The sequence below is a fragment of the Centroberyx gerrardi genome, chromosome 9 (assembly GCF_048128805.1).
Source record: "Centroberyx gerrardi isolate f3 chromosome 9, fCenGer3.hap1.cur.20231027, whole genome shotgun sequence".
Lineage (NCBI taxonomy): Eukaryota > Metazoa > Chordata > Actinopteri > Beryciformes > Berycidae > Centroberyx > Centroberyx gerrardi.
In genome coordinates, this window is record NC_136005.1 from 16,192,225 (window position 1) to 16,217,388 (window position 25,164).

The 25,164-nt window shown below is 43.5% G+C and overlaps 5 protein-coding genes across 6 annotated transcripts; 2 read left to right on the top strand and 3 right to left on the bottom strand.

Moving 5' to 3' along the window:
- Positions 1-110: 110 nt before the first annotated feature.
- bsnd (barttin CLCNK type accessory subunit beta) lies at positions 111-1,602 on the bottom strand. Its single transcript, XM_078285852.1, has 3 exons — positions 1,340-1,602; positions 1,150-1,229; positions 111-474 (listed from the first exon to the last, which is right to left on the bottom strand). Exons 1-3 carry the CDS (start codon positions 1,514-1,516, stop codon positions 396-398), a joined length of 336 nt encoding a protein of 111 aa, XP_078141978.1. The 5' UTR covers positions 1,517-1,602; the 3' UTR covers positions 111-395.
- A 478-nt stretch (positions 1,603-2,080) lies between these two features.
- Positions 2,081-5,150, bottom strand: LOC139908835 (uncharacterized). 2 transcript variants are annotated; one of them, XM_078285732.1, is made up of 4 exons: positions 4,802-5,150; positions 4,181-4,483; positions 3,296-3,390; positions 2,876-2,992 (listed from the first exon to the last, which is right to left on the bottom strand). In XM_078285732.1, exons 2-3 carry the CDS (start codon positions 4,444-4,446, stop codon positions 3,318-3,320), a joined length of 339 nt encoding a protein of 112 aa, XP_078141858.1. In that variant the 5' UTR covers positions 4,447-4,483; positions 4,802-5,150; the 3' UTR covers positions 2,876-2,992; positions 3,296-3,317. The 2 variants fall into 2 exon arrangements, with proteins under 2 accessions (XP_071751777.1, XP_078141858.1); XM_071895676.2 differs by lacking the exon at positions 3,296-3,390 and having other exon boundaries at positions 2,081-2,992.
- Positions 5,151-7,820: 2,670 nt separating this feature from the next.
- On the bottom strand, positions 7,821-9,618 carry LOC139908753 (uncharacterized). Its single transcript, XM_071895554.2, has 2 exons — positions 9,308-9,618; positions 7,821-8,058 (listed from the first exon to the last, which is right to left on the bottom strand). The coding sequence occupies exons 1-2, from the start codon at positions 9,616-9,618 to the stop codon at positions 7,821-7,823; spliced, it is 549 nt and encodes a 182-aa protein (XP_071751655.1).
- Positions 9,619-11,766: 2,148 nt separating this feature from the next.
- Positions 11,767-19,597, top strand: dhcr24 (24-dehydrocholesterol reductase). The gene is made up of 9 exons (XM_071895678.2): positions 11,767-12,129; positions 14,342-14,497; positions 15,438-15,543; positions 16,119-16,237; positions 16,988-17,251; positions 17,371-17,514; positions 18,075-18,272; positions 18,410-18,588; positions 18,757-19,597. The coding sequence occupies exons 1-9, from the start codon at positions 11,899-11,901 to the stop codon at positions 18,908-18,910; spliced, it is 1,551 nt and encodes a 516-aa protein (XP_071751779.1). The 5' UTR covers positions 11,767-11,898; the 3' UTR covers positions 18,911-19,597.
- Positions 19,598-20,346: 749 nt separating this feature from the next.
- On the top strand, positions 20,347-25,025 carry LOC139908790 (transmembrane protein 205). The gene is made up of 4 exons (XM_071895612.2): positions 20,347-20,442; positions 21,647-21,901; positions 22,007-22,170; positions 22,256-25,025. Exons 2-4 carry the CDS (start codon positions 21,802-21,804, stop codon positions 22,556-22,558), a joined length of 567 nt encoding a protein of 188 aa, XP_071751713.1. The 5' UTR covers positions 20,347-20,442; positions 21,647-21,801; the 3' UTR covers positions 22,559-25,025.
- Positions 25,026-25,164: the final 139 nt, after the last annotated feature.

Sequence of the window (25,164 nt, forward strand, 5' to 3'; positions counted from 1 at the left end):
TTTGATTTTAATTCAAATTCCTCATACACACTAGTTATTTTGGGGAAGAATGCATTATATGTTTTATTAAATATTTATGTATTACTCTCTCTCTCTCAAATAGTGCCATCTCCTGGAACTACCATGCCATACATAGGAAACTTTATTTAGCATTTCACATTGACACAACCTGTTGAGACAGACTTGTAATATTGCACTATAGTGTGAAAATCCATTTTCAAACAGCATCATGATTGAGTGAAGCTGAGATTCTGGTAAAGAGTCATAAAAACTTATTAAAGAGAAGATCCCCCCACTGTCCTGAGTGCAGAGTGGTGCTCTGGAGTCTTTCGATGGGACAGACAGGTCCTCCAGCTTCCCATGCCTCTGTGGCGGGGAGCCCCTCCCTCAGCAGATCAGACCAGGTGCAGTGTGGGACAGCTGTGACAGTGACTAGTCAGGGCCTCAGGGAGACCAGGCAGAGCCTCAGCATGACTGCAGAATTTGGAAAAGAGGAGACAGCAATAGAAAGTCTAGTCACAACTTTTGATCCCTTTTTTTAAGCTTGTGTTTACCCAAGGACAGGTTTTGCTGAGCATTTCATTCTCTTATCTGGCTGTTCCCTGCTGCACATTCATATAATTACAAACATTCACATGCGGGAGCTGCCCAGCAGAACCACTGTTTTCAACTGTTGGCCACTAAGCTAACTGAGTACCTTAATCAAGGGCACATTAATGGTAGTTCTTCAGGGAGAGGAGAGCGTTACTCATTCACTTTCTCCGCCCGTGTTTTCCCAGCTGGTCCGGATTTTCAAACCGACGGCTTTCCAGTCGTATGGCCACTTCTCCAACCATGCTCCTTTCCTCTGCTCTACTTTTCCCTGTCCTCACCACTCTCCATTACCTCCCTTCTCTGTGCTCTGCTGCTACCGCTACTCCATCACGTCATCATTAATTTCCCCTTACAGATAATAGCATTAGTATCTACAGTTTATTAGTGCAGTCTCCGTCCCACCGCTGAGCCATATTACGCTGCTGCAGTCTCCATGTTCGCCTCCTGAGCTACACAGACAGACCACAGGGAATAATTAAGGCCTGAGCACTCACTGCCGATGGGCTATTAGGGCAGAGTGTGTGTGTGTGCGTGTGTGTGTGTGTTTGATAGTACCTTTGATGTTTTGCTTCAGCTGAAATATACACGCAGTCCTCCAGCCTTTTCTCCTCCTGAATCTGAGGGGCCAACATGACCTAAAAAACAAAAACACACACTCACACACTCCCTTAGCAGTTGCATTTCTACCTAATATCACATTTAATTTCCTATCTCTTTCTCTCCAACACACACAGCGTTCATCTACCTTGGGATAGCACTGGCAGAGGCTCCATACAGTCCCGATAGCCACCATGGTGACACCCAGGACACACACAGTGACGTAGACATGTGGTCGCTCCTGAACCATGATGAAGAGGCCGACTGCCGCCACACACAGCCCCGCCGCTATCAGTCCATAGCGATACGGCTTCCCCTCTGCCATCGCCGCAACCAGCTACCCTTTAGACTTAGCACTATCCCTATAAGTCCCTATCTGTGCACACTGGACAAGCTTGGCTCTAATGTGAAAATGTCTCGATACTGAACTGTCTGTCTGTCTCAAGCTTCACTAGTCGTATGGTGTGTGGAGACTTTGTGTTGTTCTGTGTCGGGGTTTGAAGGTGAAGGTGGAGAAAAGCAGGTTAGGGTTCCACTCTGCTGCCTATTACAGCCTGCAGACAGCCTGGGTGGGTCCCGTCTAAAATTGCAGGTGTGTGTGTGTGTGTGTGTGTACACCTAATAGGTCACCTTGCCTCAAGCTGCTGGCAAAAAGGAGGCCCCTAGCTCAGCTGCTGGCCTCTCTTCTTCTGTCCCCTCTCTCTCTCTCTCTCTTTCCTGAACTCGTCGTTCTACAGTATCTGCATACGCTGCTTTTAGCACTGTGAAGTGTTTGGTTAGGAGGCTACTTTCAGATAAGTAAACATTTTTCTTCTCCGGCTTTCAGGGTTTCCTTTTCAAATAAGCAATCCATCATTTCTAAGTGCAACACCACCCACAGGGAGCTTGGTAGCTATTCATTAACTCAACTTTATGGTAACATCACAACATAACGTGAACACTGGACGTTCCTTTAAACACTGGATACAAACCTGGTAGAATAACATTGTACTGTTAACATTCTGCTGTCAACATTTAAGGCACATTGCTTTGGAATAAGCTGTCAAATCTTGTGCAAAGTTATAACTGGAAAGAGTGCAGACACAGAGAGACAGATTGTATAGCAGGGTGTGAGGACAGTTCTTATGTTTAAAGAAAGGTGCTGTGTAGCCACAGTAGTAGGTCACATAGACAGATTCCAGTGGGCCACTAAAGCCCTTTGATTAGCTCCATCCTAACTTCATGTCTGCAACACTGTACATTTTGGGCTTGCAGCCAATCCGCTGACATTAATCCTGTAACTCAGTGGTAAACGTTACATAATGCTGGTCTCAAGAAAGGATCGGGCCCTCAGTATAGAGAGTGAAGCAAAGTTGTGGTTATCATTTCTGCCCCCGCTTCCACAACCAATCATAACACACAGTTACTAGACACCAAGGCCACACTGGGATTCAGTCTGTGTTTGTCTTCAGTGTGTATCCAGCAGCGGTCTCCTTCTGCTCCGTAATGTCTGTCTGGGTTCAGGGTGGCTGTCTTAAGGCACAGACTAGGCCTTTACAGCGAGTTCACCGTCAGCAAGGTGGGATTCCTGCAAGGCTCTCACTAAAGACCCGAAGACAAAAGGCACTGACGTGGGGCGAAGGTGTTCCCCTCCAGAGTGAGAGGTCATAGCTGCGGGGCATGTTCCTGGCTCTTCATTACTGTGTCGTAGGACGGAGGAGGCTCCATGTCCCAGGGAGGTGGAGTGGATGGGAGGGAGGGTTCAGGCTCCGGTCTGCTTACAGAGTCCGCTGACATCTCTCGCCGAATCCGGTCCAACCTCCTGAAGAGAGAAAGTAAGACAGACAGTGGAATGTGTGTGTGTGTGTGTGATGAGTTGGCTTTGGCTGTCTGATAGGAAATGCCCATTTATTTTCATATTACTGCTATATGATGTAACAACCATGTCCCCATCAGACATGCAGCCATCCTATCTCTTCTCTATATCACTCAAGCACAATTTTAATTGAATTAATTAAAAAATATATAATTTTAATTTGTAATCTGCTTGATTTAAGATTTTAAGTAAAATCTATGGCACATCCATTGTCTATATCACTTAAAAAGACAGTTTAGAAACATTGACTGTGAGTCAGTATGGGGCTCTGTCAGGTCAGTGTCTGGTGGTAGAAAAAGCCTTGATGATGGAAACTGTGTTCCTGGCTTCTCTCTTCCTCTGGGCTGGACAATGAGCAGAGCACGTCTTGTTTAAATTCACAGGCCATCATAGATTACCTCAGACAACGCCAGGGGAGTCTGTCAGCCACATTGTGTGCAGTTGTGTGGCTGCATGTGTGCCTTCTCTTTTCTCCGTGACCTACTTCTATAATCAGTCCATAATCAGAACATCTATTGCTTTCCAATTCTCTGTGTCACAAATTCGGTGTTTTCCAGTTCCTAACACATTTCACTGCTCTTTGTCAGACTAGGCGCTATAACTAATGTGTGGTAATGTGTCCAAGAGACCTATGAAAAACAACAAAACTATTTGTCAGTTCATCTGTCTAAAGGGTGGACTGAATTCCGATGAAAAGACTCTGCGTGTGTGTGTGTGTGTGTGTGTGTGTGTGTGTGGGTGTGTGTGCGTGTCTGTGTGTGTGAGTGTGTCTGTGTGTGTGTGTGTGTAATATACATGTGCATATGTTGAAAAGCAGATAGGAGGCCAGAAAGCTTCTGAGCTTCTGATGTTAAAGATAGTAGGGTTTGGTGCTCTATGGAAAGAAAGAGTCTTCTAGTCAAGAAGAGATCCAAGGCGCTCCAAAATAGGTTCAAAAAACTTCATTCTGTTCTGCTATTCATTATGAGAAGTTTAAAAACTGTGACCAATGCAGCAAACTTCTTTGCCCTGGTGAAGGCCAGGCAGTTTTTTACCAAATAGAATAAAGGCATTTTTTGTAGCACCTTGGATCTCTGTTTCCTCACACATGTGCATTTGCTGCATATGTGCACGTGTCCTTCTGTGCATGTGTACCTTTGTATGGCCAGGGCCTGGTGTGGGCTGAAGCGTGTGCCTGTGCGGGGGTGCAGGAGGAAGTGACCGGGCACCGCCACCTGGAGATTCTTCATGGCCACGCAGAGCCCAGTGACAACCAGCCCCGCGCCCCCCAGGCCCAGAAACAGCCCGAGTTCAAACAGTGGGATTGTCTGGTGAGTCAGGCCCGTGCACAGAGCCAGGATCACCCCCACAGTCATCAGCACCAGGCCCAGACACAAAAGCAAGCCCTGGGGGAACGGCATCTCTGGAGCCCCGCTAGGCTGCACCTCCACAGCCAGTCTGCAAGAGAGAGAGATACAAGATCCAAGACTTCACCTCGAACTGATAGTGTGTGTGTAAGGCTGAGTGATAGAGAGAGAGAGAGAGAGAGAGAGAGAGAGAGAGAGAGAGAGAGAGAGAGAGAGAGAGAGAGAGAGAGAGAGAGAGAGACATCCATCCCTGCATTAGTACTTGACACAAGCGAGCAGACGCCAAAAGGGAAGTGAGTAATGTGGGGGAATAATACGGACACTATGCATTCCGGGAAGATAAACCACCTATGCGTGCGTGCGTGCGTGTGTGTGTGTGTTTGACGATATAAACATCGATCCACTCTACCTGATAGAAAGTCGCGCTACAGCGAGGAGCTGTTCAGCAGCTGCGTATCAGGACTGAAAGGTTGTTGTTATCAATCTTCTCAGGCAGTCTTCTCTTCTTCTTCAGTTTTCACTTCCCTCAGGATGCCCATATGGCGTCCGAGCCCTAGAAAAGTCTGCGGGAAAATGCCCCCTCCACTTCAGTCCGTATCCTACAATCCTCCAGCCTTATCAAAGTAGACCGCGCCCGTGTCATTTGGTCTTCTGCCGCTCGCTTTTTTCTTTCTGCTGAAGCATATCCGGTTTGGAATGATTATGGCTTTGAAAAGCACTAGGATATGAGTTGATCTCGCTATGTGGGCTGGGCACGCTCTGGTCTTCATCTGGCTCCAGCAGCCCCGTACTGCGCGAGGAAGTCTTTTTACGAGAAAGGCTTTTCAGTGACGAGGAATAAAGGGCAGGGCGGGCGCAAGGTCTGAACAATGTCAGTCTCCCTCTGTTTGGGCATGCTGTTTGCAGAGAGAGAGAATTATAGCCCGTTTCAGCTGGACTGATGCCTGGCCGTGACTCTGCTGGGGGCGGAGCGGGGTCACTTCTTACACACGGGTACTTTGAAATGAGCTTGTAGGAAAAGTCTAATTGGAAATGCCTGGCGTTAAGTGTAGTTGTATGTGTTATGATGATAAATCAGCTGGAGAGGTGGCTCATTAGCACACAAACGTGCGTCTCCACGTGCAAGTTACGCGCGCGCGGCAGTCATCACAAATCAAACTGTTATCGTAGCCTGCTTTTGTTTTGCTTTGCGGTTTCTTTCCTAAAACCATTAGGCTAGTTTAATGACAAAAAAAAAAGAATCTTTCAAATCTGTCATAAGGAATTTTCCTGCCAGTTGTCAATGTGTAAGAGTGGGTGTTGCCAATTTTGGAAATGTTGGTTTTCATCTCGCCTCTTTTTAAATCTCTTTGCGTCATTATTTGCGTCATTATCTAAAATTAATCAAAATAAGAGCTTTGCTTGTTGCAGAAAGCACTCGTTATTTATTAATGAAATGCACTGAGCAGTGCAGTGATTTTCCCCCCCTTACTCTCAATGACATTCCCATTACACTATTCCATTGTAGCAATAAACTAAAGCCTTTGATTCGTAGATTACATGGACCCAAGTTTAGGAATGTGAATATGAAGCCTTCATGATTGACATAGTGTAGCCATTCAATTTCCTGTGTCCCTTAGTAGTTCTTGCTGATTGCAGAGACCACCAAGAGTCAGCAGTATCCTTCATCATTGTTTTATTAAATAAAGTTGAATACATACAATCACAGTGATTTAAAACATGTGGCACCAGTCTCGCTTGAACATGTAGCCTACAAACAACAGCTAGCCAAGAGTAAAACATATTGATCCTAACAGCATGCATATTCAGAGGTGTAAAAGGCACAATCGACAGTTCTTGGTTAGTCCTCAGTCCCGTGATCCACATCAAGTCTCTTATTGTTGTAGTTTGTTGTGTGCAAAGATGATTAAGGCCCATTAGAGGCACCCAAGTCAGTTTTCCTTGTGCTCTCAAAGAAGACAGAAAAGATTTTTGTGCTCACCCACTAAAGCTCAGTATAGTGCAGCATCTGATTTTGGGGTTGATGAAGTTAGCACAAGTAATTCAATATAACAATGAATTTTATGTGAGGGGAGACAACTTGGGTCCATACCATCCCCTTGTTAATTTTGGACAAATCTCATATGACTTTAGTGGATTTGTATAGGTAACTGCCAAAATAAAGGAAAGATTTGAGTAAATAAGGGATACAAAGTATATTGAGAGCAGGTGCTTCCATACAGGTGCAGTCCCTAAGATAGTTTAACAGTTAACATCCTGTCATATTTTGTGTCGTGTAAAAATACTGGACAGAGCCAGCTGATCACTATTTTGTCTACCATGGTTCGAAGAAGAGACTCTGACTTTGAGAAGATGCATGGAACTGTGGACGCAAGCGCATACTCATAAACCAGGATATCTGTTCAGTGGTTCACAATGCAAAGAAAAACAGACAAGCAACTGTGAGTCAGTTGACTGCAAATGTCAGTCTAAGGCAAGAGCAGGCAGTTGATTAAGAACAGAGAGGGATACTAGGTCAGGTTGTAACACTTAAAGCCTTAAACCCCTGGCACTTTTGCCAGTGAGTTGCAGTGGTCTACTGAGCAGTGGAAAAAGTCATATGGTCAGATGAGTCATCCTTCCCCCTGTTCTCTAGAAGCAGACGAGTACATGTGTGACACACGCCAAAAGGGGTCCACAGTCCCGAGTGCTAGTTTCCCCTCAGTGAAGGGTTCCTGCAGGTCTGTTATGGTGTAGGGTGCAATTTTCTGCCGTGCTTAAGGCCCACTGAATCGATTAGAGAGCAAGGCAAATGCCAATACATACAAAGCCATACTGATCACATTCATCCTATGAAGCACGTCAATCCTGACGGGAAAAGAATCTTCCAGGATGACGATGCCCCTATCCACAGGGAACGGGTAGGGGTCACTGAATGGTTACATGGGCATGAAAACAATGTAAATCATATACCATGGCCACCAGATCTCAACCCAACTGAGCACTTGTGGGAGACTCTAAAGTGGAGCATTTTCCACTACCATCTCCAAAACACCAAATTATGTTTTATATTTTTTGTGGAAGATTCAGACACTTGTATAATCTATGCCAAGGCACACTGAAACTTGTTGGTGTTTCCTTTATTTTGGTTACCTGAAGATAGTCTGACCTCTGCTTGTTCTATCCGTATTTTGTGCCATGGTCTGTTTAACCCTGCAGTGTACAGAAAACGTAGGAAAAGCATGCTAAGACCTACTGGTTGGCATCAGAAAGACGCATGCTGCGAGTGTTTACCTTTGATAAAGTTTGTTACTGTCATTCGGTATTGATATAGTCCAAACAAGACACCTAGGTTGGTTGTAGAGCCTGAGTAGCCTAAATCCCTGGTCTCAGCCTATCTATTCTTCAGTCTGACGCAGAGAGAGGCGGGGTTTCCACATCATCCAGCCTCACACCTCGAAGCTGATCTCTCTTGACTGTCCAAACAGGGGCTCTGTTGCCAGCTGTGTGTCTGAGTATGCGCGGCGCAGGTGTGTAGAGCTGCAGGTGGTCTTGATGGCAACCTCATAGGGAGGGGGGGGTCCCAGCCATGGGGGAGGCTGGGCAGACGGACTGAAACACCCAGGGTCCATGGGAGGGTAGTCAAAGTCCTCACCACGAGCACCGTGCCGCTGGCGTTCCTGGGTCCTATACACAAGATAACAACACAGGGAGACAGAGGGTGGTTGAGACCAGAACATACATTTCTATATGTTCAGTTTGATCTGTGGTGCCAGCAGTTGCAGGCATCAGACACTAGATGGCAGATGGAGCTCTGTCAGAAGTTGTGTTGCCCTGCCATATAACAGAATTAAGCCTCATGAAGGTAATGGACAATGAATGATAGCAGTGGTCGTGTGCCATCGAGAGCCATGTGTTCACAGGTTTTCATTCCAAACAAACACTAAACCAACTGATGCCACTGATTCACACACCTTCAACCAGAGAGGAGGAACTAATCAGTGAAATCAGCTGGTGTAGTGTTTGGTTGAAATTAAAACCTGCATAGTCTTGGGTCACAAATGCACTTCTAATAACTTTTTCAGAATGCTACCAGTCTATACCTTTAGACTGCCGTAGGCCTTTGTCTTGACTGTGTGTTGTGTTCAAGGGAATGACACTCATTTTAAGGATTTATAGGCTATATTTTATTCCTATTGTCAAGGACAGTACAATCACTCTTTGTGAACATGAACTGCTCTCTCTCCCAGGGACCAGGACAATGAGAGGTGAACCTTTGATGTCATCAAGGTATAAAATATGGTGCTACAAAACAAAGAATGAATTGGAAAAGATGGTGAAGTTGACTGTGAGAGCGCCCAGGGCCCTGGTTCAAAACATTACCACACTACATGAGAATTTAGGTCATTTGGGTATAAAACCTCAAATATTCTGAGTTTACACCATAATACACATTGGGAAGGAGGTATACCCCTTATCAAATCGACCCCCCCCCCCCTCCAATATTATGGTTAATAATTACATTTATTTATGTTTTGCTTTTCTACTGTGGCCAGCAATGGACCACTTTCCGAAATAGTCATCATTCATACTAGTAATAATAATTGTTACTTACCATCGAATTGAATAGGCTACGCATAAAACTTGGGATGATTCGTTAGTGAAAATGTTCTAGGGGAGGAACACCAGACCCTCCAACATGGTCCCCCCAGTGTTGAATACATGGTTATGGCCTTGGTACAAAATTGGCCTCTCATTCATCAACATTAGGCTACACTTGATGGCACTGAGGGTTTCAGGACTTTCTGGTCTCTAGTTTTGGGATAAAGCTGTTCATGTTCATAGCCTACATATATATTGATTGGGTTGTGCAAAACCATGAAAATATGAATATTTAAATTGATAGGTGTTCTTCTTTAATATGACCCACCTCGGCAGAAACACTGACTGGGACTCCGGGAAGCGGCTCCCCGGGGGTGTGAAGAGGACATGGCTCCCGAAGTTGGGGTAGTCGTTGTAGGGATAATGCGGACACTCTCCGCTGAACTCTCCGTGGTTGTAGTTGACGGGACTCTTGCTGTTCATCGCCCAGAACAGCCCCAGGATGAGCATGACCGCCCCCAGCACCACGCAGCAGAGGGAGAAGGCCTGCAGGCGGCTCTGGGACGAGGTCAGGAAGGCTGTGGAGCCGCCTGTCACGATGAGGAAGACTCCGATGAAGATTGCTCCGTGGTGCAGAGAAGGCATCGTAACTGGTAAGTGGTTACTAATGTAGGCTACGGCCGGTTGTAGCGTCAGTCACTCGCGCGCCACCCCATTCAATCCCAAGGAGTAGCCTAGAGTGCGCTCCCAGTGCGCGCTGATTATGATCAGACATTCAAATAATTTCGTCTATGTAGTTATAGAACTCTCTTCATAAGAGGGAAAATGCTACCTGAATATTACTTGACTTATTTTTTCCATGATTTTCATCTCCCAGAATGATGAAAATAGCTGACCATGTAGTCCGTAAAGGCTATTCCTTATTGTGTAGATATTCTCCTCTGGAAAAGTATCAACTTTGTGGAGTTCTGTAAACAAAATCCTCCGTGAACGGTTTGAAGCGCATCAGGCTGTGCGGACTGTGTGTTTATCATCAAGGCAGATGGACCAGAGGACGGCAGAGCCCATTAAGCAATCTTTACTGGCGCCCCACCCTCCCTGTCTAATGTGTCTGAAGGGTACCACTTTATCCGTGCGCGCACTGTGTGTGTGTGTGTGTGTGTGTGTGTGTGTGTGTGTGTGTGTGTGTGTGAGAGAGAGAGAGAGAGAGAGAGAGAGAGAGAGAGAGAGAGAGAAGCCTTGCAATTAGTCCCACAGTAAAAGAACATGAAACAGTGAATAATGTTTGTTTAGTGTTGTAATGCAGTGTTTCTAAATGCACAAAGGTGGGGAGTAATTCTAATGGTTTATCAGGATTATAGTTTTCTGATTACAAAATTTGGTAATCAATCATGAAAAAAACCTGGATGACTATAGTACAATAGCTTTTGTCAATGCATTTTTATGAGGGGAAACAGACCTTTTGACTGTGACATTACCTGCCAATTATTTTGTCTGTATTTTCACTATATACTCTTATTGAACCATTGATGTCATGTATGGCATATATTATGGTTACTCTGAGGAAATAGGCTACTATTTTCCCATCGCCCGTGTAACTTCATCTTGTGTTTGCAGACAAAGTAATCCTTAACTCAGAGTAATCAAATATTGAGTTGAATGTAGAGCAATGGATTAGTCATGTCAAGTTTATTTGCACAGGCCTATCACATTTACAGTCTAAACTGCTTCATGACGTCCACATTGTGAGACAATACATGAAAACGACACCCCCCAACCTTAGACCCTCAATAAGTTTGACTGATGATGCTTTTAAGCAAGTAAACAAATTCCATTTTGAAAGTATAGTCTAATATTTCAACCATCACTAGGAAACAGCGTCCTTAAAATGTTCTTCAATAGAACTCAATTTGTGCCTGGAACTGTAGCCTGCAATCAATAATATATTTGTATAAACAGTCTATATACTGAAACTTAAGGGTTAATTAGGATTTTTTTTTTTAATCCTAGTTAGATCGTCTATAGTACTGCTAGGGCTCTTGATGCACTGGGAGCAAGGCTATTAGTTTGAAGGTAATAATTAGTGTGATATTTTATTGATGCCTGCAGGGAAATTCTGCTTTTCTTCCCCCCATCCACAGGCAGGTCAGAGGTCAGGGTCAGCTACAGAGCGGCACCTCTGATGCTGGTGGGGGTTCAGTGTCTTGCTCAATGTCACTTCAGCAGGGCGGATGCTTGGCGGGATGGGGGCTTGAATACGGATCCTTGATTAAGGTCCCTACTCCCTGCTGATGACACCCAGCTGCCTCCTGCTACATAAAATTCAAATATCTACTGACTTAAGAGTTAGACCTACTAACAGTTACAAATGGAAGTCTTTTCTATTATATTATATTAGGCTATATTATATTCACAGCAGTTATATGCATATTATAGAGTCTCAATGGATTATTAGGGTAGCAGTTGTGTGACAATACACCTTCTGCATAATGTTGATAACACATTACTTAACTGTTACAAATTAAGCCATGAGGACAGGGCGGATGGTGTGACAGCCTTTCTGCTTTTTGATTGGTTGAAGACCAGAGACGCTACGACTCGAGACATCCCTACAGTCACATTGTCAACCAATCAGTGTGAAGCATGGCACGACCTAGTTCCACCCCCTAGCAACCCTCACCAATCGGTGTAAAGCAGAGGAGGGGCTCGCCGACTACCTAGCAACGCTCACCTACTACTGTGAAGAGTGAGAGGTTGAAATAATCGATGCGGGACTTCACCCACATAAATGTTATCGCTGTTAGTGGGCTGAGGAAAAGGTGAACCTGGTTCTGCACAGTTCTTGTCTGTGGCGGCTTGTCTGAAAGTCACTGTGCTGATCCGACCTGCAGAAGAGCTGGGACTCATCCGATCTGTTCGGAAACGATGGATCCCTTGTTGTATTTAGGTGGCTTGGCCGTTTTGTTTTTACTGTGGATTAAAGTCAAAGGTCTAGATTACGTCATCATTCACCAGAGGTGGATATTTGTGTGTTTGTTCCTCCTGCCGCTGTCCGTCATATTTGATGTGTATTACTATCTGCGGGCATGGCTGATCTTCAAGATGTGCTCTGCGCCAAAACTGCACGACCAGCGCGTCCGAGATATTCAGCGACAGGTGAGCCAAGCATCCTCTGTACAGTGTGTGTGTGTGTGTGTGTGTGTGTGTGTGTGTGTAGTGCGCGCGCCCATGCAACTTGAGGTTTATTCTCATTTGCAGTAACTAAAATATAAATTTCATGACTATGTGGTCAATATCAATCCTGTCCAGGTACCTTATAAATAAGACTCAATAGTTATCAAGTGTTGTCATTAAGGTAGAATCTGGAGCTGTTTGATAGAGAATTAATGGGAGATTTATATTGTGGATCAACTGAATGTTTAAGTTATTTTTAGGTTTATTTGATAGCTGTCTGTTGTGCAATAAATAGATATCCTAATATCTGCTGGATGGCAATGCTGCTTTAAATATAGCTATACCTGTCTTCCTAGAGGAATCACTTTCAAAGTGTGTCAAGCTGTTAATCTATAACTACAACTATCAATTGTAGCTATCAATTGTAATTGTCTTTGGATAATAAAACTTTGCTGTATCAGTGGCATGATTGCATGATAAAAAGTAAAGAGAAGTTATCTTTACTCCATGTGCTGCATGTTTGCAAGGAATCATGGGTAGTGTCATGTAGTGGAACTCCTTAGGATTGGCTGCTTGGGTTCCTGTTCCTAACAGTAGGCTAGATGTAGTTGAGATAGCATTGGATAACATGGATTTTGTATATGTTTTGGATTGTAAGCACATTTGGTAGACTATGTCATGAGGTGAGCACTTGAATCTGGTGGCAGTGTTGTCTTTGTGTTGTGGTTAGATAGATACGTAAAGTCACTGGCACTGGTGTAAAGCCCAGGGGTGCAGGGGGTGCAGCTGCACCTGGGCCCACATCATCTTTACTAAAAGATTAGAGGTGTTGCCTGTATCCATGACAGTCATACAAAACACAGCTATTAGGCCTACATTACTTACGTTACAGCTGACAAGCATGTAACTAATGCTAAGCTGGTTTTCACCTGTTATTTTCTTTCCCAATTCTTTGTCTATGGAGCCACCCCCAGATTTTAGTATATCTTGATGACATTACATATTCAAGTCTTGGTTCTCTGCTTTCTGGCTTTTGGAAAGTTATTTTTCACAATTATTTATTGGACTCACTGAGAAGACCATAGGAATGACATAGCTTATATGAATTCATAAATTGAATTAAAATGTACTAATTTGGCGTGTAAAACGCAGTACTCATTAGTAATTAGCACACATTTCCTAATATCTTGAATGAACTGATCTCATAAAAATCATCACAACTAGAGAAACCTGAAAGGTCCTGAGCATAATCCAGTGCAATGGTCTAACAACTTTCCAGTTGGGTCAGGCAGTTAATCCAATTGCAGCCTGTGAACATATTGACTGTCTGTGTGAGAGAGAGGGGCCACTGGGAGGACCAGACACCTAATACCTCACTTCCCAAAACGATTCAGTCAAGAGAGAGGGATTTGAAGTGAAGTGGAGATAAACCAAACCAGCCACAGGGTTCATTGCACAGGCTGGGAGAGCTGTGGCCCGTCATGTGGACTCACTCTGTCACGACACACAGTGTGAAGGGAAGGCCCACGAGCAGGTGGCTCTCCACGGTGAAATGTAGCATTTGTGAAGTTTACTTTGTCAAAAACTCTCACCATGGATACTTTGTACGGTTCAGGGGAATCGTCAAGGCCTTTAACACCCAGGAATGTCTCTGCCTTCTGTCAAGTATTTCTAACTGAAATTCCAGACCAGTGACATGAGCAGGGTCATTTTTGCATTAAAAATTAAACTCTGTAGAGTAGCCATTCACTCATGGCCTTTAACCTTGATTATTAAGTATTAAAGATGACTATTGATTATTTATCAAGACCATATTATGTTTTCTAATAAGACTTGACAGGATATGTTTTGAAAATGACATTAAATGAGTGATTTCACTGTGAACACCCAGGGCAACTGGTGGTTTACTGTATGTGTCCTCATAAGGATATGCTTGCTAAAAAGTGACCATGTTTTTCATGGTGGGGTCAGGAAAGTACAGTCAAAATTTATACCAAGAAACCCTTGATCATTCAGTTGGACAGCCAGCCTTGAGCTTAATGTAGATGGCTGAATAGAGTGAGTGGACAGTCGGGTATGCTGTGTATTTACTGTCTCTGTAGAGATAATCCACTCTCACCATGGAATCTGACTGCTGTTGTTAATACAGTCAGTCTGTTCCTCTCAGTAACAAGTGTTGTGACGTATGTTTCAGGTGCGAGAGTGGAAGAAGAACGGGGGTAAGACCTACATGTGTACGGGCCGGCCCGGGTGGCTGACTGTGTCTCTCAGAGTGGGGAAATACAAGAAAACCCACAAGAACATCATGATCAATATGATGGACATTCTGGACGTGGACACAGACAAACAGGTAGGAGGAACTATCAGACACAGACACACAAGCTATGTTTCCATCTGGGACGTCCTGGTGGCTCAGGAGTGTAAAGGCACATGCCTGGGTTCAAATCCGGCCTGGGATCTTTGTCGCATGTCATTCCCTTCTCTCTCTCCCCAGTCTTTCAGGTCTGTCTTCACTATACACTATCTAATAAATGCAAAAATACCCAAGCATACACAAGCTATGTCTGGGAAATTCCAAATAAAAAATAAAACTTGAATGACGTGTGTTTCCATCAGCTGGGTTGCAGCAAATAAATAGGCTTCCTGGTCATCAGCAAAAAACACATCCACCAGGAAAATGGAGAGTATTTCAAGAATCGATTAGTATTGGGCAAGCTGTTATTGTTCTTTATTGTCAGCTAATGTTGACCATACTTCATGCTTTCATCCGCAGACAGAAAAATGTACTTGGCAATATCCTAATGCACCAACTAATGGCCATACAGCCATGATGGGAACCTTATACATGGAAGCGGTAGCGGATATGAAGGTTCTTTGAGGTCGTGGTGGACAGATATTTTAGAGACAAAACCTCCAAAGCCACTTTTTAACTGTTGTGCAATGAGCTTGAACCATTCGTCAGGCTGGTCATGCTAAGCCTACATCATTATTTATTTAACAAATGCGTTTCCATCACTATTTATGGCATAATGTCTTCATTGATAAAAAAAAAATCAGTTTTAAGTGAGTCTAAAAACAAGTTTAAGTCCATTAAGTTGTATCCAAGTTTGCTGTTTACATTCAGCTTTACTAATTCCAAGAATATGTGTCCCAGTAAGTATAAGGGCAACTTGCAACTCTTTTCCAGCGCTACAATTAAGTGTTATTGATAAAAATGGATCTATTAGATTTTGTTATTAACTGTCAGCCTGATGGTCAATCTTTACCAACAGTGATCTTTCCCTTTTCAGGTGGTGCGAGTTGAGCCCCTGGCCAACATGGGTCAGGTGACCGCTCTCCTCAACTCCATTGGCTGGACACTGCCCGTGCTTCCCGAGCTGGATGACCTCACTGTGGGTATGTTTTCCATATCAGGATCGCTGTGAATTCATTTTCTGGGGTATCGTCACATGGCATAAAAGATACGAGCAAGATGAAGATCTGTGGCTCTGAGGTTTCTAGAGATAGAGAGATGCAGTGATGATTTCCACAGCTCAGTGTTCTGTGATGAAGAGCCTGCATCTCCTCCTCCGTCAATCACTGCATCCTGTTGAGAGCTTCAGCGACTTCTCTAATTGTATTAGAGGATTGATGTTGTAGTTCCAAAGATGAAACTGGGAGGAAATGGCTGCAGCGCTGGAAGCACCCCTGGATCAGATTTCATAATGGGTTTCCTGATGCCATAAACTGCGCATCAACAACCTAATGTTTTCCCATCAGGACGCTGTACATTCATTTATCTTGAAGTCCGCGCGCGCACGCACATGCATACACGCTCACAGCTGGCAAACACTGCCTCCTGCTTGAGTGTTTGCCCATTGTTGTTGCTCTCACCTGGGAAGGGATTGGATTACTGCAGAAAATACTGCAAATCTTACACTCTCTCTCTCTCTCTCTCTCTCTCTCTCTCTCTTTCTCTCTTTCTTTCTCAGGTGGTTTGGTGATGGGTACAGGCATTGAGTCGTCTTCTCATATTTATGGGCTTTTTCAGCACATCTGTATTGCTTTTGAATTGGTTCTAGCTGATGGCAGTTTGGTTCGCTGCACTGAGGTGAGCATTGTGTGTGTGTAATGTGTGTGTGTGTGTGTGTGTGTGTGAGTCCTGTTGTGTAATTCTGTCACATTTATGTGGGGAAGACTTACGACAAAGTTCCCACTGGGGCCTTGGCACAGCTTCTGTTCCAGTTATTGCTTTAGTAGAATTCCAGTATGGCTAATAACAGTAATGAGGATTATATAATTGTCATGCCAACCAAAGCACAGAGACATAATTCATATATTCATCATGCTGTTGTAAAAATAATTTTCTATGAATCAAGTCTTTTCTTAGTAGTATTGAATTAATAAAATGATGTAAAAGTTGTATTATTGTGAAAATATAACTATACAGTAACTCACACAACGTCCATGATCCTCTTTTTGTATGCAAATGAATTTTGATTCAAACTAGAAGGGCACTCAGAGAGCGCAGACCTCCGCCAAGGTTCGTGCTATTATTGCTTGTTCGTGAGTCGGATCCGGATCCGCTCCAAAATTGAATGGGTGCTTCCTTGGCCCATGCTACACCCTTCCACGAAGTTTCATGAAAATCGGGCCAGTAGTTTTTCCGTAATCCTGCTAACAGACAAACAGACAAACAAACAAACAAACGGCACCGAAAACATAACCTCCTTGGCGGAGGTAATAATGTTAATTAGGTCTGTTTGTCATCACCACAAATGTGCCACAGAACTGTACAGAATCTGCACTTGTTCAAACAGACAACACATGTTTTCCTGTTACTCCCCTGTGACTCACCCAGGAGGAGAACTCGGATCTGTTCCACGCCGTCCCCTGGTCCTGTGGGACTCTGGGCTTCCTGGTTGCGGCAGAGATCAAGATCGTCCCGGCCAAGTCCTGGGTGAAGCTGCGCTACGAGCCGGTGAGGGGGCTGGAGAACATCTGCAAGCGCTTCAGTGAGGCGTCGCAGAACAAGGAGAACACGTTTGTGGAGGGGCTCCAGTATACTCTGGACACAGCTGTCATCATGACGGGAACCATGACCGACCACGCAGAGCCTGATAAGGTAAGTTTGTGGGCGTGTGTGTGTGCGGGGGGAGTGTCCACATTTTGTTAACATTCATGTGTGTTATCAAAGTTAACTGTAGTTCCCCTTTTTCCTTGTGTGTGTTTCTTTCAAATCAGATCAACAGAATCGGCCTGCACTTCAAACCCTGGTTCTTTAAACATGTGGAGAACTACTTGAAAGGCGACCGCACCGCAGTAGAATACATCCCTCTCAGACAATACTACCACAGACACACACGCAGCATCTTCTGGGAGCTTCAGGTGCACACACAACACGTGCACGCTCACACACACACAGACACACAGAAGCCGTGTTTCCATGTGCATTAGCGAGATTGTAATGAAGGACCTTATATCTGCCAGATTTTAGCTTGTCATCATCTTACCGACCCCATGCTCATTTCTCTGCATTACACTCTAATGCTTTCTCTCTCTCTCACACACACACACATGCACGCACACGACACATGCTCACACATACACACACACTATTAGCCATTAGTGAGCGAAGTTTGGCAGACGTCGTTTCCCATAACAGTAAATTGTGTGATGAATTATGCATAGTATTGGTTTGACAGGCTGCCTGTGGTCTTTTGGGTCCTCTGTTTTTTTTTTAAAGGCATTTTGCTTTTGTGGACGGCAGGAAACAAAATGATTGGATAGACGAGGTAGAGAGTGGAGATGACACCAGAAAGGTGGAGGATCAGGCCTGAATCCACTACATTGTCAATACATCGCACCACAGAGTGTGTCTTTGGTCTTGTCTTTTAACCGGTGCGTGTATGTGTTTGTGTGTGTGCATATCTGTGTCCTTTCTCTAGGATATCATTCCATTTGGCAACAACACTGTGTTCCGCTGGCTGTTTGGATGGATGGTTCCCCCTAAGATCTCTCTGCTGAAGCTCACCCAGGGGGAGACCATCAGACGGCTTTACGAGCAGCACCATGTGGTGCAGGACATGCTGATACCCATGAAGCATCTGCAGGCTGCCATCACTCACTTCCACCAGGACATAAATGTAAGACTCACAGACATGGGGTGCACCCACAAACACACACACACACACACACACACACACACACACACACACACAAACACTTACTGTTTATACACTCACCCTTCCTTGAATTTATTCCCTGCCTTGTGTTATTTCAGGTTTACCCTCTGTGGCTGTGTCCATTCCTGCTGCTACCAGGCAGAGGAATGGTTCATCCTAAAGGTCAAGAAGAGGAGTTGTATGTGGACATTGGAGCGTACGGCGAGCCCAAAGTCAAACACTTTGAGGCTAAAGCCTCAATGCGTCAGCTGGAGAAGTTTGTGAGACAAGTGCATGGGTGAGTCTCAAATGCTGTTTGAAATTTAGAATCAGTAACCATAGAAACCACCATATACTGGAGGATATAAAATACGATGAGGTTTAAACTGCATCCTCTCATGTTATATAGACGTGTCCTATTGCTTTGACGTGTGTCTCCTGTCGCCATGCCAACTGCCTCCTGCAGGTTCCAGATGCTGTATGCGGATGTGTATATGGACCGAGAAGAGTTTTGGGAGATGTTTGACGGACAGCTGTATCATAGACTGAGGGAGGAACTTGGCTGTAAGGAGGCGTTCCCCGAGGTTTACGACAAAATCTGCAAATCTGCTCGACACTGACCCCATCTCCTGGCTGATTCAGCCCTGATTCAGAGATAGACCGAGGCACTGTGTGCCTGTGTAGCAATTCACTATGGTTGACCGCTAGTGATTGTGAGGTGTCGGCTACAAACCAGTTAAACTGGGTTTTAAACAGTTTTACACCCAGCAAATCCCAGCATTTTCTGAAGTGAAGTTAAGCTCTGCACATACAAATTTAAGCTACAGTACTTAAATAATTTTTGGTAATCAAACTGTGTTCAGACTACTACATCCTATCAATGTGAAGCAGGATCACATCTCACACATCCTCCAGCACAGCTCAGAAGCACCAGGCTTATCGCACCAGCGTAACACATTTTACCCATCATTTTCATTCCCCGTCTTTGGAGTCAGTGAAGTATCTCTGTGCCTTAAGCTTAAATGGCACATGCTAAAGGCATGAATGTATTCTGTTTTTCTTTTTATGTATACATAATTAGCTACTATTAACATCATTAATGTTATAATTTCCTGTGCTGTTTGACTCAGAAACTCATCTTGTCTCAGACTTTTTCTGTGACTTTGCCATCTTGTGTTCACCACTGCAGACCTTGTGCAGATTTACCTAATTAAGACCATGCAAATATGTCAGTATACAGTATATACATTTGTGATAAATGTCTGTGAAATTTTAAGTCTGAAAGAAAATATTTTGTAAGTTATACTATGGACTGTGTATGGATTGGATTTGTTGTTAGATTAATTAATTAAAAAATCTATTCTGCAATACATTTTTTTTTTTCTGCTTTATTTCAATGTAGATTTTAATAATGTTGACAAACTATAATTAAAAATGTGTACACTTGTGCCAATGTGCCAATCATGTGACATTATGAATGTGTCTGTGCCTCTGGCTGAGCTGATTTCACAAGCCCATTCCCTCCATTGGACAATAGGAATCTCCATTGCTCCACTGGGATATTGACTGCCCACAGCCATTCACTGAAACAACACACCAGGCTAGAGTGATTACTGCATTTACCTGGAATTTATTTGAATTTAAATGTTAACTAAACCATTGTTGTTTTGTCTCACCACATGCACATGCTGAACAGAAAGGGGTATGCTATCTGAATGTTTTTAAGGAGGTCATGGGGCCACTGAGATGCCTTTGATGCTCCATCAGGTAGGCTATTACAAAATATTTACAATGATCTGTACTGTGCTAAACCAAGGATGGGCAATCATGTGCCATGGGGGCCTGAGTACGCATGCAGGTTGTGATTTCAACCAAAGATTCCGCCAGGTGATTTCACTGATTAGTCCCCCCTCTAATCAGTGAAATCAGTGGTGTGGTTTTGCTTTAAATGTTCTGAACGGGTTTGGGAACCACCGGTCTAGGTTTTTGGGGGCTACTCGGTAGAGTTTTGCAGCACACCAGAGCGCGATTCCTGCGGTTCCGCCCTCCTCAGACGGGACAAGTCGTGTGCATTAGCAACGTTGAAGCAGGGGGCTACTTCCAGAGCCTACAGACTCCAGCAACAAGCTGCCTACAAATATAGGCAAGACAGGTAGGTTGTGTTTTGATTTTTTTAGGTTACATGTTAAAGTTAGAGAGGCGCATTGTTATTAATTTCCTATTTTCTGTCATGATCTTGGATTCTGTCTTGAAGTACAGTAAACTCCACACTACGTTACGTGTCTACCGCGGTTTGCATGTCAAGCTGCACTACGCTGCTGAGAAGCAACATGCTAGCGTTAACTTTAGCTGCTTGTCTGTCTACTACCTGCCTGCTATACAGTTGCTAGCTAACAGATGCTTTCTTAAATAGTTTGTGAAGGTGACTTTGAAGATGGCTTGTTTTTGAAATGTTGCGTCGCCCTGACAGGAGGGAAATGTTAGTCGTTAGCTGGTTGCAGAGGGTTTATTCGCTGCAAGCAAGTCACTCAGGACAGATGTTAATTTGTTTTAAACCGACTTTGAAGTTTATACTAGCAGAAGTTAGCTTCGTGGTTACTGACTGTGCCATGTTTGCCACATTGGCAGCCAGCAGCACCTTGGTCAAGGTCTATACATTGGGTAAGGTCAAGGCAACAATAGCAATACAGTTTCCTTGACAACAATGCGGAAGTTCCGCAAGTAAAACCATAAATGCTGGTCTTCTGTCAACATGTTGATTTGGTAAGTGCTCAACTTATTTTAAAAGTTAACCCTTCTAATCTAATAAATCTTTACCTTGACCCTAACCAAAATGTCCAACTAGCTAGCCAGACATGTTGCTGTAAGTGCCCATAATCAGAGAACTGCTATAGTGTTCTACCTTTGGGCGTGGAGGAGTACAATAAAATCCTATGATCACATTTTTCTACACAGGTGTTTTGATAAAACAGTAGCTGGCTGGTTAACCACGAGAAACTGCATAGTCTGCATATCAACAGTCCCAGATTTTATCCCTACAGTGAATGGTGGGAAGAGCATGTTCAGTTTTTCTAGGAAAAGGAAAAGCACTGCTAATCACTTGATTGAAATCATGCAATTTTATATATAACGTTAGATGACTGAGTGGAGGGGCTCTTGTCTCTGAGTGACAGTATCTGCAGACCTGTGCCAGGTGCAACAAATGAATGTTGCATCAGAGATGGACTTGTTTTATTGCATTACATAGCTTTACTACAAAACCTTTCTGGATAATTTTATCCTATTTAATTATGCTATGATGGATATGTGCATGTTGTTACAGCCTTGTTGCAGTGAACTGATCTTTGTATTTACAGATAATCTGGAGTGGAGGAGAAAGTTGGATAATCACAACCATACAGACAACCACACAGACAAGACGAGAGAGGTAGAGGTGGAAGGAGAGGGATACTGATCGTTGGAAGGCTGTTTTGCAGAGGAGTCTGGACTGGAGAGGGAGTGAGGAGGAAGCATGTCCACTGACCAGGAGCCCACTTTCACAGTCAAGTTGCTGCAGCTGCTGCTGCTCTCCACCTACTGGGGCATGCAGATTTGGGTCACCTTCATATCAAGTTTGTACCACACACACACACACACACACACCTGTTCACTGTTTCTCTTCCACTTAATGCTGCCCCTCTCATCTCAGACAATGTGTTATGCTGATTTCTGTACAGGCTTTGTGATGGACAACCACCTGAACAGACATACATATGGGTTCATTCAGAGTCGTCTGGTCCCATTCTACCTCCACCTGGGTTCAGCTTGTGCCTTCTTTAACCTCACTATCTACGCAGTATACCATCCCAGCGACATGCTGGATGACAGGGAGGCCTTTCAGGTGTGTAGTTTGTGCCGATCGATCACAATGCCTAAAACCAAATTCGGAACATTTGTTTAACCTCTGCCTCTACTTTTCCCACCAGATCTTCATCTTCTTTGTGTCTGTGACGGTGGCCGCTGTCAATGCTCAGTGGTTTGGCCAAATGACATCAGAGATCATGGCGGACATGCACCTTATTGAGCAAGCATGTGGACTGGGTCAGGATATAGGCTTGTCGTCCAATCGGGAAGCTTATGCCAAGTTGTGTGAGACGGATGTGAAATACAGACACCTCAGCAGTCGTCTGTGGTTGTACAGACTCCTGTCCTCGCTCTGTAACCTCTGCTGTATAGCCTGCAACTTCTACAGTCTCTGTTACATGGCTGAGAACCTTGTTACTTTGTAAAACAGACTCCGCTGCTGGACTGTTCATTTGCTGAAACCGAGTCACTCCCATATATCTCCTCAGCCATACAGACCCAAAAACATTTTTTGTATCAAAGCAAGTCTATAAGTAATATATTTAATATACATGGACACAATCATCCACAGTCATCTTTATTAGTTATGAGGTGAACATTCAGGTAAGGTGCTTCTTCTTCTGTAAGAGGGAATTATGAAAGGATTTAGCTTCAATTCATGGATTTTACAATCCCTGGCAGATGAGTCATAGCTTTTTGTTGGTTTTGAGACAATCATGGTCACTAAAGCTACGTTTCTGTTGCAAGAGTTGTAGAGAGACAAATGAATAGACCTCTGCCACTTCAAAAATACCTCACCTTTCACCTGGTATGGCTGGGGGTGTGGTTGCCCTGTGCTGTGGAGAGATTTCCCTTTACCAAAGATTGCTGTATGGTATAATACTGAAACTTAAATAGAATGTTTTTAGAAAGCTTGTATTTGTTGTACCAGAGACACCATACTAGGAAACAGCCCAATGCACTGCACTTTTTATATGCAAGCAACAGGAAAGCACCTTTTGTAATCAGGGATTGTTGGCATGCTGCTCAATCCTGCTCTGCCTGTTTGGGTAGCCCCAAAGAGTCTTTACAATTTGCTCACTTCCAGCAACCACCACACCATGATCCAGTGTTACGGGTTTGTCTGGGTTACGTCATGTTACCATAGGAACCCCTTTGGATTCAGGTTTCAGGGTTATACTTATATTGGTATAACTCTTATAAAGGGTTATACCATCTTCAGCCGTATGAGTTTAATTTGGTCTTCATCCTGTCTTGGTGACTTATGTGGCATTAAAGATACTAGAAGGGTTCTAAAAAATCTTTGACTATATGGTTTATCATGAATATTGTTTTTAGTCCAACCAAAATCCACTTGCATCAGTGATTTTATCATTGATTGAAATAGAATTTCCCCACAAGGATCGATAAAGTACAACATAAACATCATTACCGTTCTGATCAGCAGGCTGATGCTAGTGTAGTATTATAGTGTGGCATTCTATAGCTGCTATAGAGGGGGATCTCTCTTGGCTGCTGGAAGATATTGTCGAGGCTTCCTGAGATGTTGGTCTAATTCAGCTAAACATCTGTGATGAGATGAGCCCACTTGACCTGAATGATTTCCCTGTACTCGGCTCTTGACTTCTAAATATGAATGCTTACTTCAAGGTACGCCACAAGGGACAATCACACCAGATCCTGTATATTGGTTATGGGTTATGATTTTAAAGATTTGGGAAACTATTGGGTCTGTAGCCTGAAATCCTCAAATGTTTTTCACTTTGCACCTTAACATCTCAGTTAAGTCAGAGTGTACAGTATATGCCCAAAGATTATGGTCTGCAAAGACAGAATTCCATTCACTGTTAATGGAGCAGTTGCAGGCTGTACATCTTGGTATTATGTCATCATAGATGTGTCATCATACTGATTTCTAGCTGTGGGAGAAAATTTGTAAATGCAATGATTGGAATTGAGGCCAAAGAGTTTGAGTTGTACTCGCCTTGAGCGATGTACTCTTACAGTCCCATTCTCAGGCGTCAGTGCTTTTTTCTTAAAATTTAAATTTAGTTTGTATATTTTAGAGTTTCATTGTTTTGTGTGTTCCTTTCACTCATCCAGCGGGGCAGAGGGAATCTGTGGTCAATTATGTAATTTGTTTGCTGAAATGATGACATGTTAAGAAGAAACCCCTCCCTGCTGTGGAATGCATGCAGGCTCTTCCTTGATTTTATTGCTCTTGGATTGAAACCAATCTATTGGTGGAAGTGTTTTGATTTATTCTACATTTGTGTAAACCAGTGGAAACCAAGTGCCAGTGACGCATACTTCCCTGATCAAGGCAGTGTAGTAAGGATTCTGAAACTCCTCTTTCCCACGCTTAATTATTTGGACAGTCTGGACTGATGAAGATACTTACTGAGCTTCCACATGTGCCTTAGACTGGTTTGGGGTCGAGATGCTACTGGCAAAGACAGAGCAAATATCTCTTGGTAGTTGGTTGAGACTATATCCATTATTTTATTTTTTGCCTTTCCTGTTGGCTGTCAACTTGGCCAGTTATATTTCATATTGAATTGAAATTCAAGTCTAGCCATTTGAGTTTTGTGTATAAACATGAAGGCCATATTTGAATATGGAATTTTAGCCCATTTTTACTTTACATATGCATTTCTCAATTATTTATGCCAAGTTCTTATTGATTAGTGTGATATAATGGGATAGGAGGTTAGTGTGCCTTTTTTAATAATGAATATAAATTTAGTATCTCGCTTTAAATGTTTGCCTGAAGACTGACACTTTCATGGTCAGAGCTCATGAGCAGTTTTAAGGGAGCGGGTTTGTATCAAAGATCTTGACATGTCTGATCTATTTTTTGTATTAATATTAAAACTAAAATGTATACACAAATTCTGTATTTGTTTCCCCCCCCCCACAGTGGAACCTAGAGTTTACTATCAAGTTAATTTTTCCATTAATCACAACCTTGGCTTGGATTTTGATGTAAGCAGCATATTTGTATATAAGAATGTTTTTTTTTTTATTATTA

Coding starts and splice junctions, on each gene's coding strand:
- bsnd (XM_078285852.1), bottom strand. CDS start 1,516: ATGGCAGAGGGGAAGCCGTATCGCTATGGACTGATAGCGGCGGGGCTG. Junction 1,230..1,339: donor TCTGCCAGTGCTATCCCAAG/GTAGATGAACGC, acceptor TTTGTTTTTTAG/GTCATGTTGGCCCCTCAGAT. Junction 475..1,149: donor GCTGAAGCAAAACATCAAAG/GTACTATCAAAC, acceptor CAAATTCTGCAG/TCATGCTGAGGCTCTGCCTG.
- LOC139908835 (XM_071895676.2), bottom strand. CDS start 4,446: ATGCCGTTCCCCCAGGGCTTGCTTTTGTGTCTGGGCCTGGTGCTGATG. Junction 2,993..4,180: donor CAGGCCCTGGCCATACAAAG/GTACACATGCAC, acceptor TTCTCTCTTCAG/GAGGTTGGACCGGATTCGGC.
- dhcr24 (XM_071895678.2), top strand. CDS start 11,899: ATGGATCCCTTGTTGTATTTAGGTGGCTTGGCCGTTTTGTTTTTACTG. Junction 17,252..17,370: donor ACCACGCAGAGCCTGATAAG/GTAAGTTTGTGG, acceptor CTTTCAAATCAG/ATCAACAGAATCGGCCTGCA. Junction 18,273..18,409: donor ACTTCCACCAGGACATAAAT/GTAAGACTCACA, acceptor GTGTTATTTCAG/GTTTACCCTCTGTGGCTGTG.
- LOC139908790 (XM_071895612.2), top strand. CDS start 21,802: ATGTCCACTGACCAGGAGCCCACTTTCACAGTCAAGTTGCTGCAGCTG. Junction 21,902..22,006: donor TTGGGTCACCTTCATATCAA/GTTTGTACCACA, acceptor ATTTCTGTACAG/GCTTTGTGATGGACAACCAC. Junction 22,171..22,255: donor ATGACAGGGAGGCCTTTCAG/GTGTGTAGTTTG, acceptor TTTTCCCACCAG/ATCTTCATCTTCTTTGTGTC.
- LOC139908753 (XM_071895554.2), bottom strand. CDS start 9,618: ATGCCTTCTCTGCACCACGGAGCAATCTTCATCGGAGTCTTCCTCATC. Junction 8,059..9,307: donor GAGTCCCAGTCAGTGTTTCT/GCCGAGGTGGGT, acceptor TCTTGTGTATAG/GACCCAGGAACGCCAGCGGC.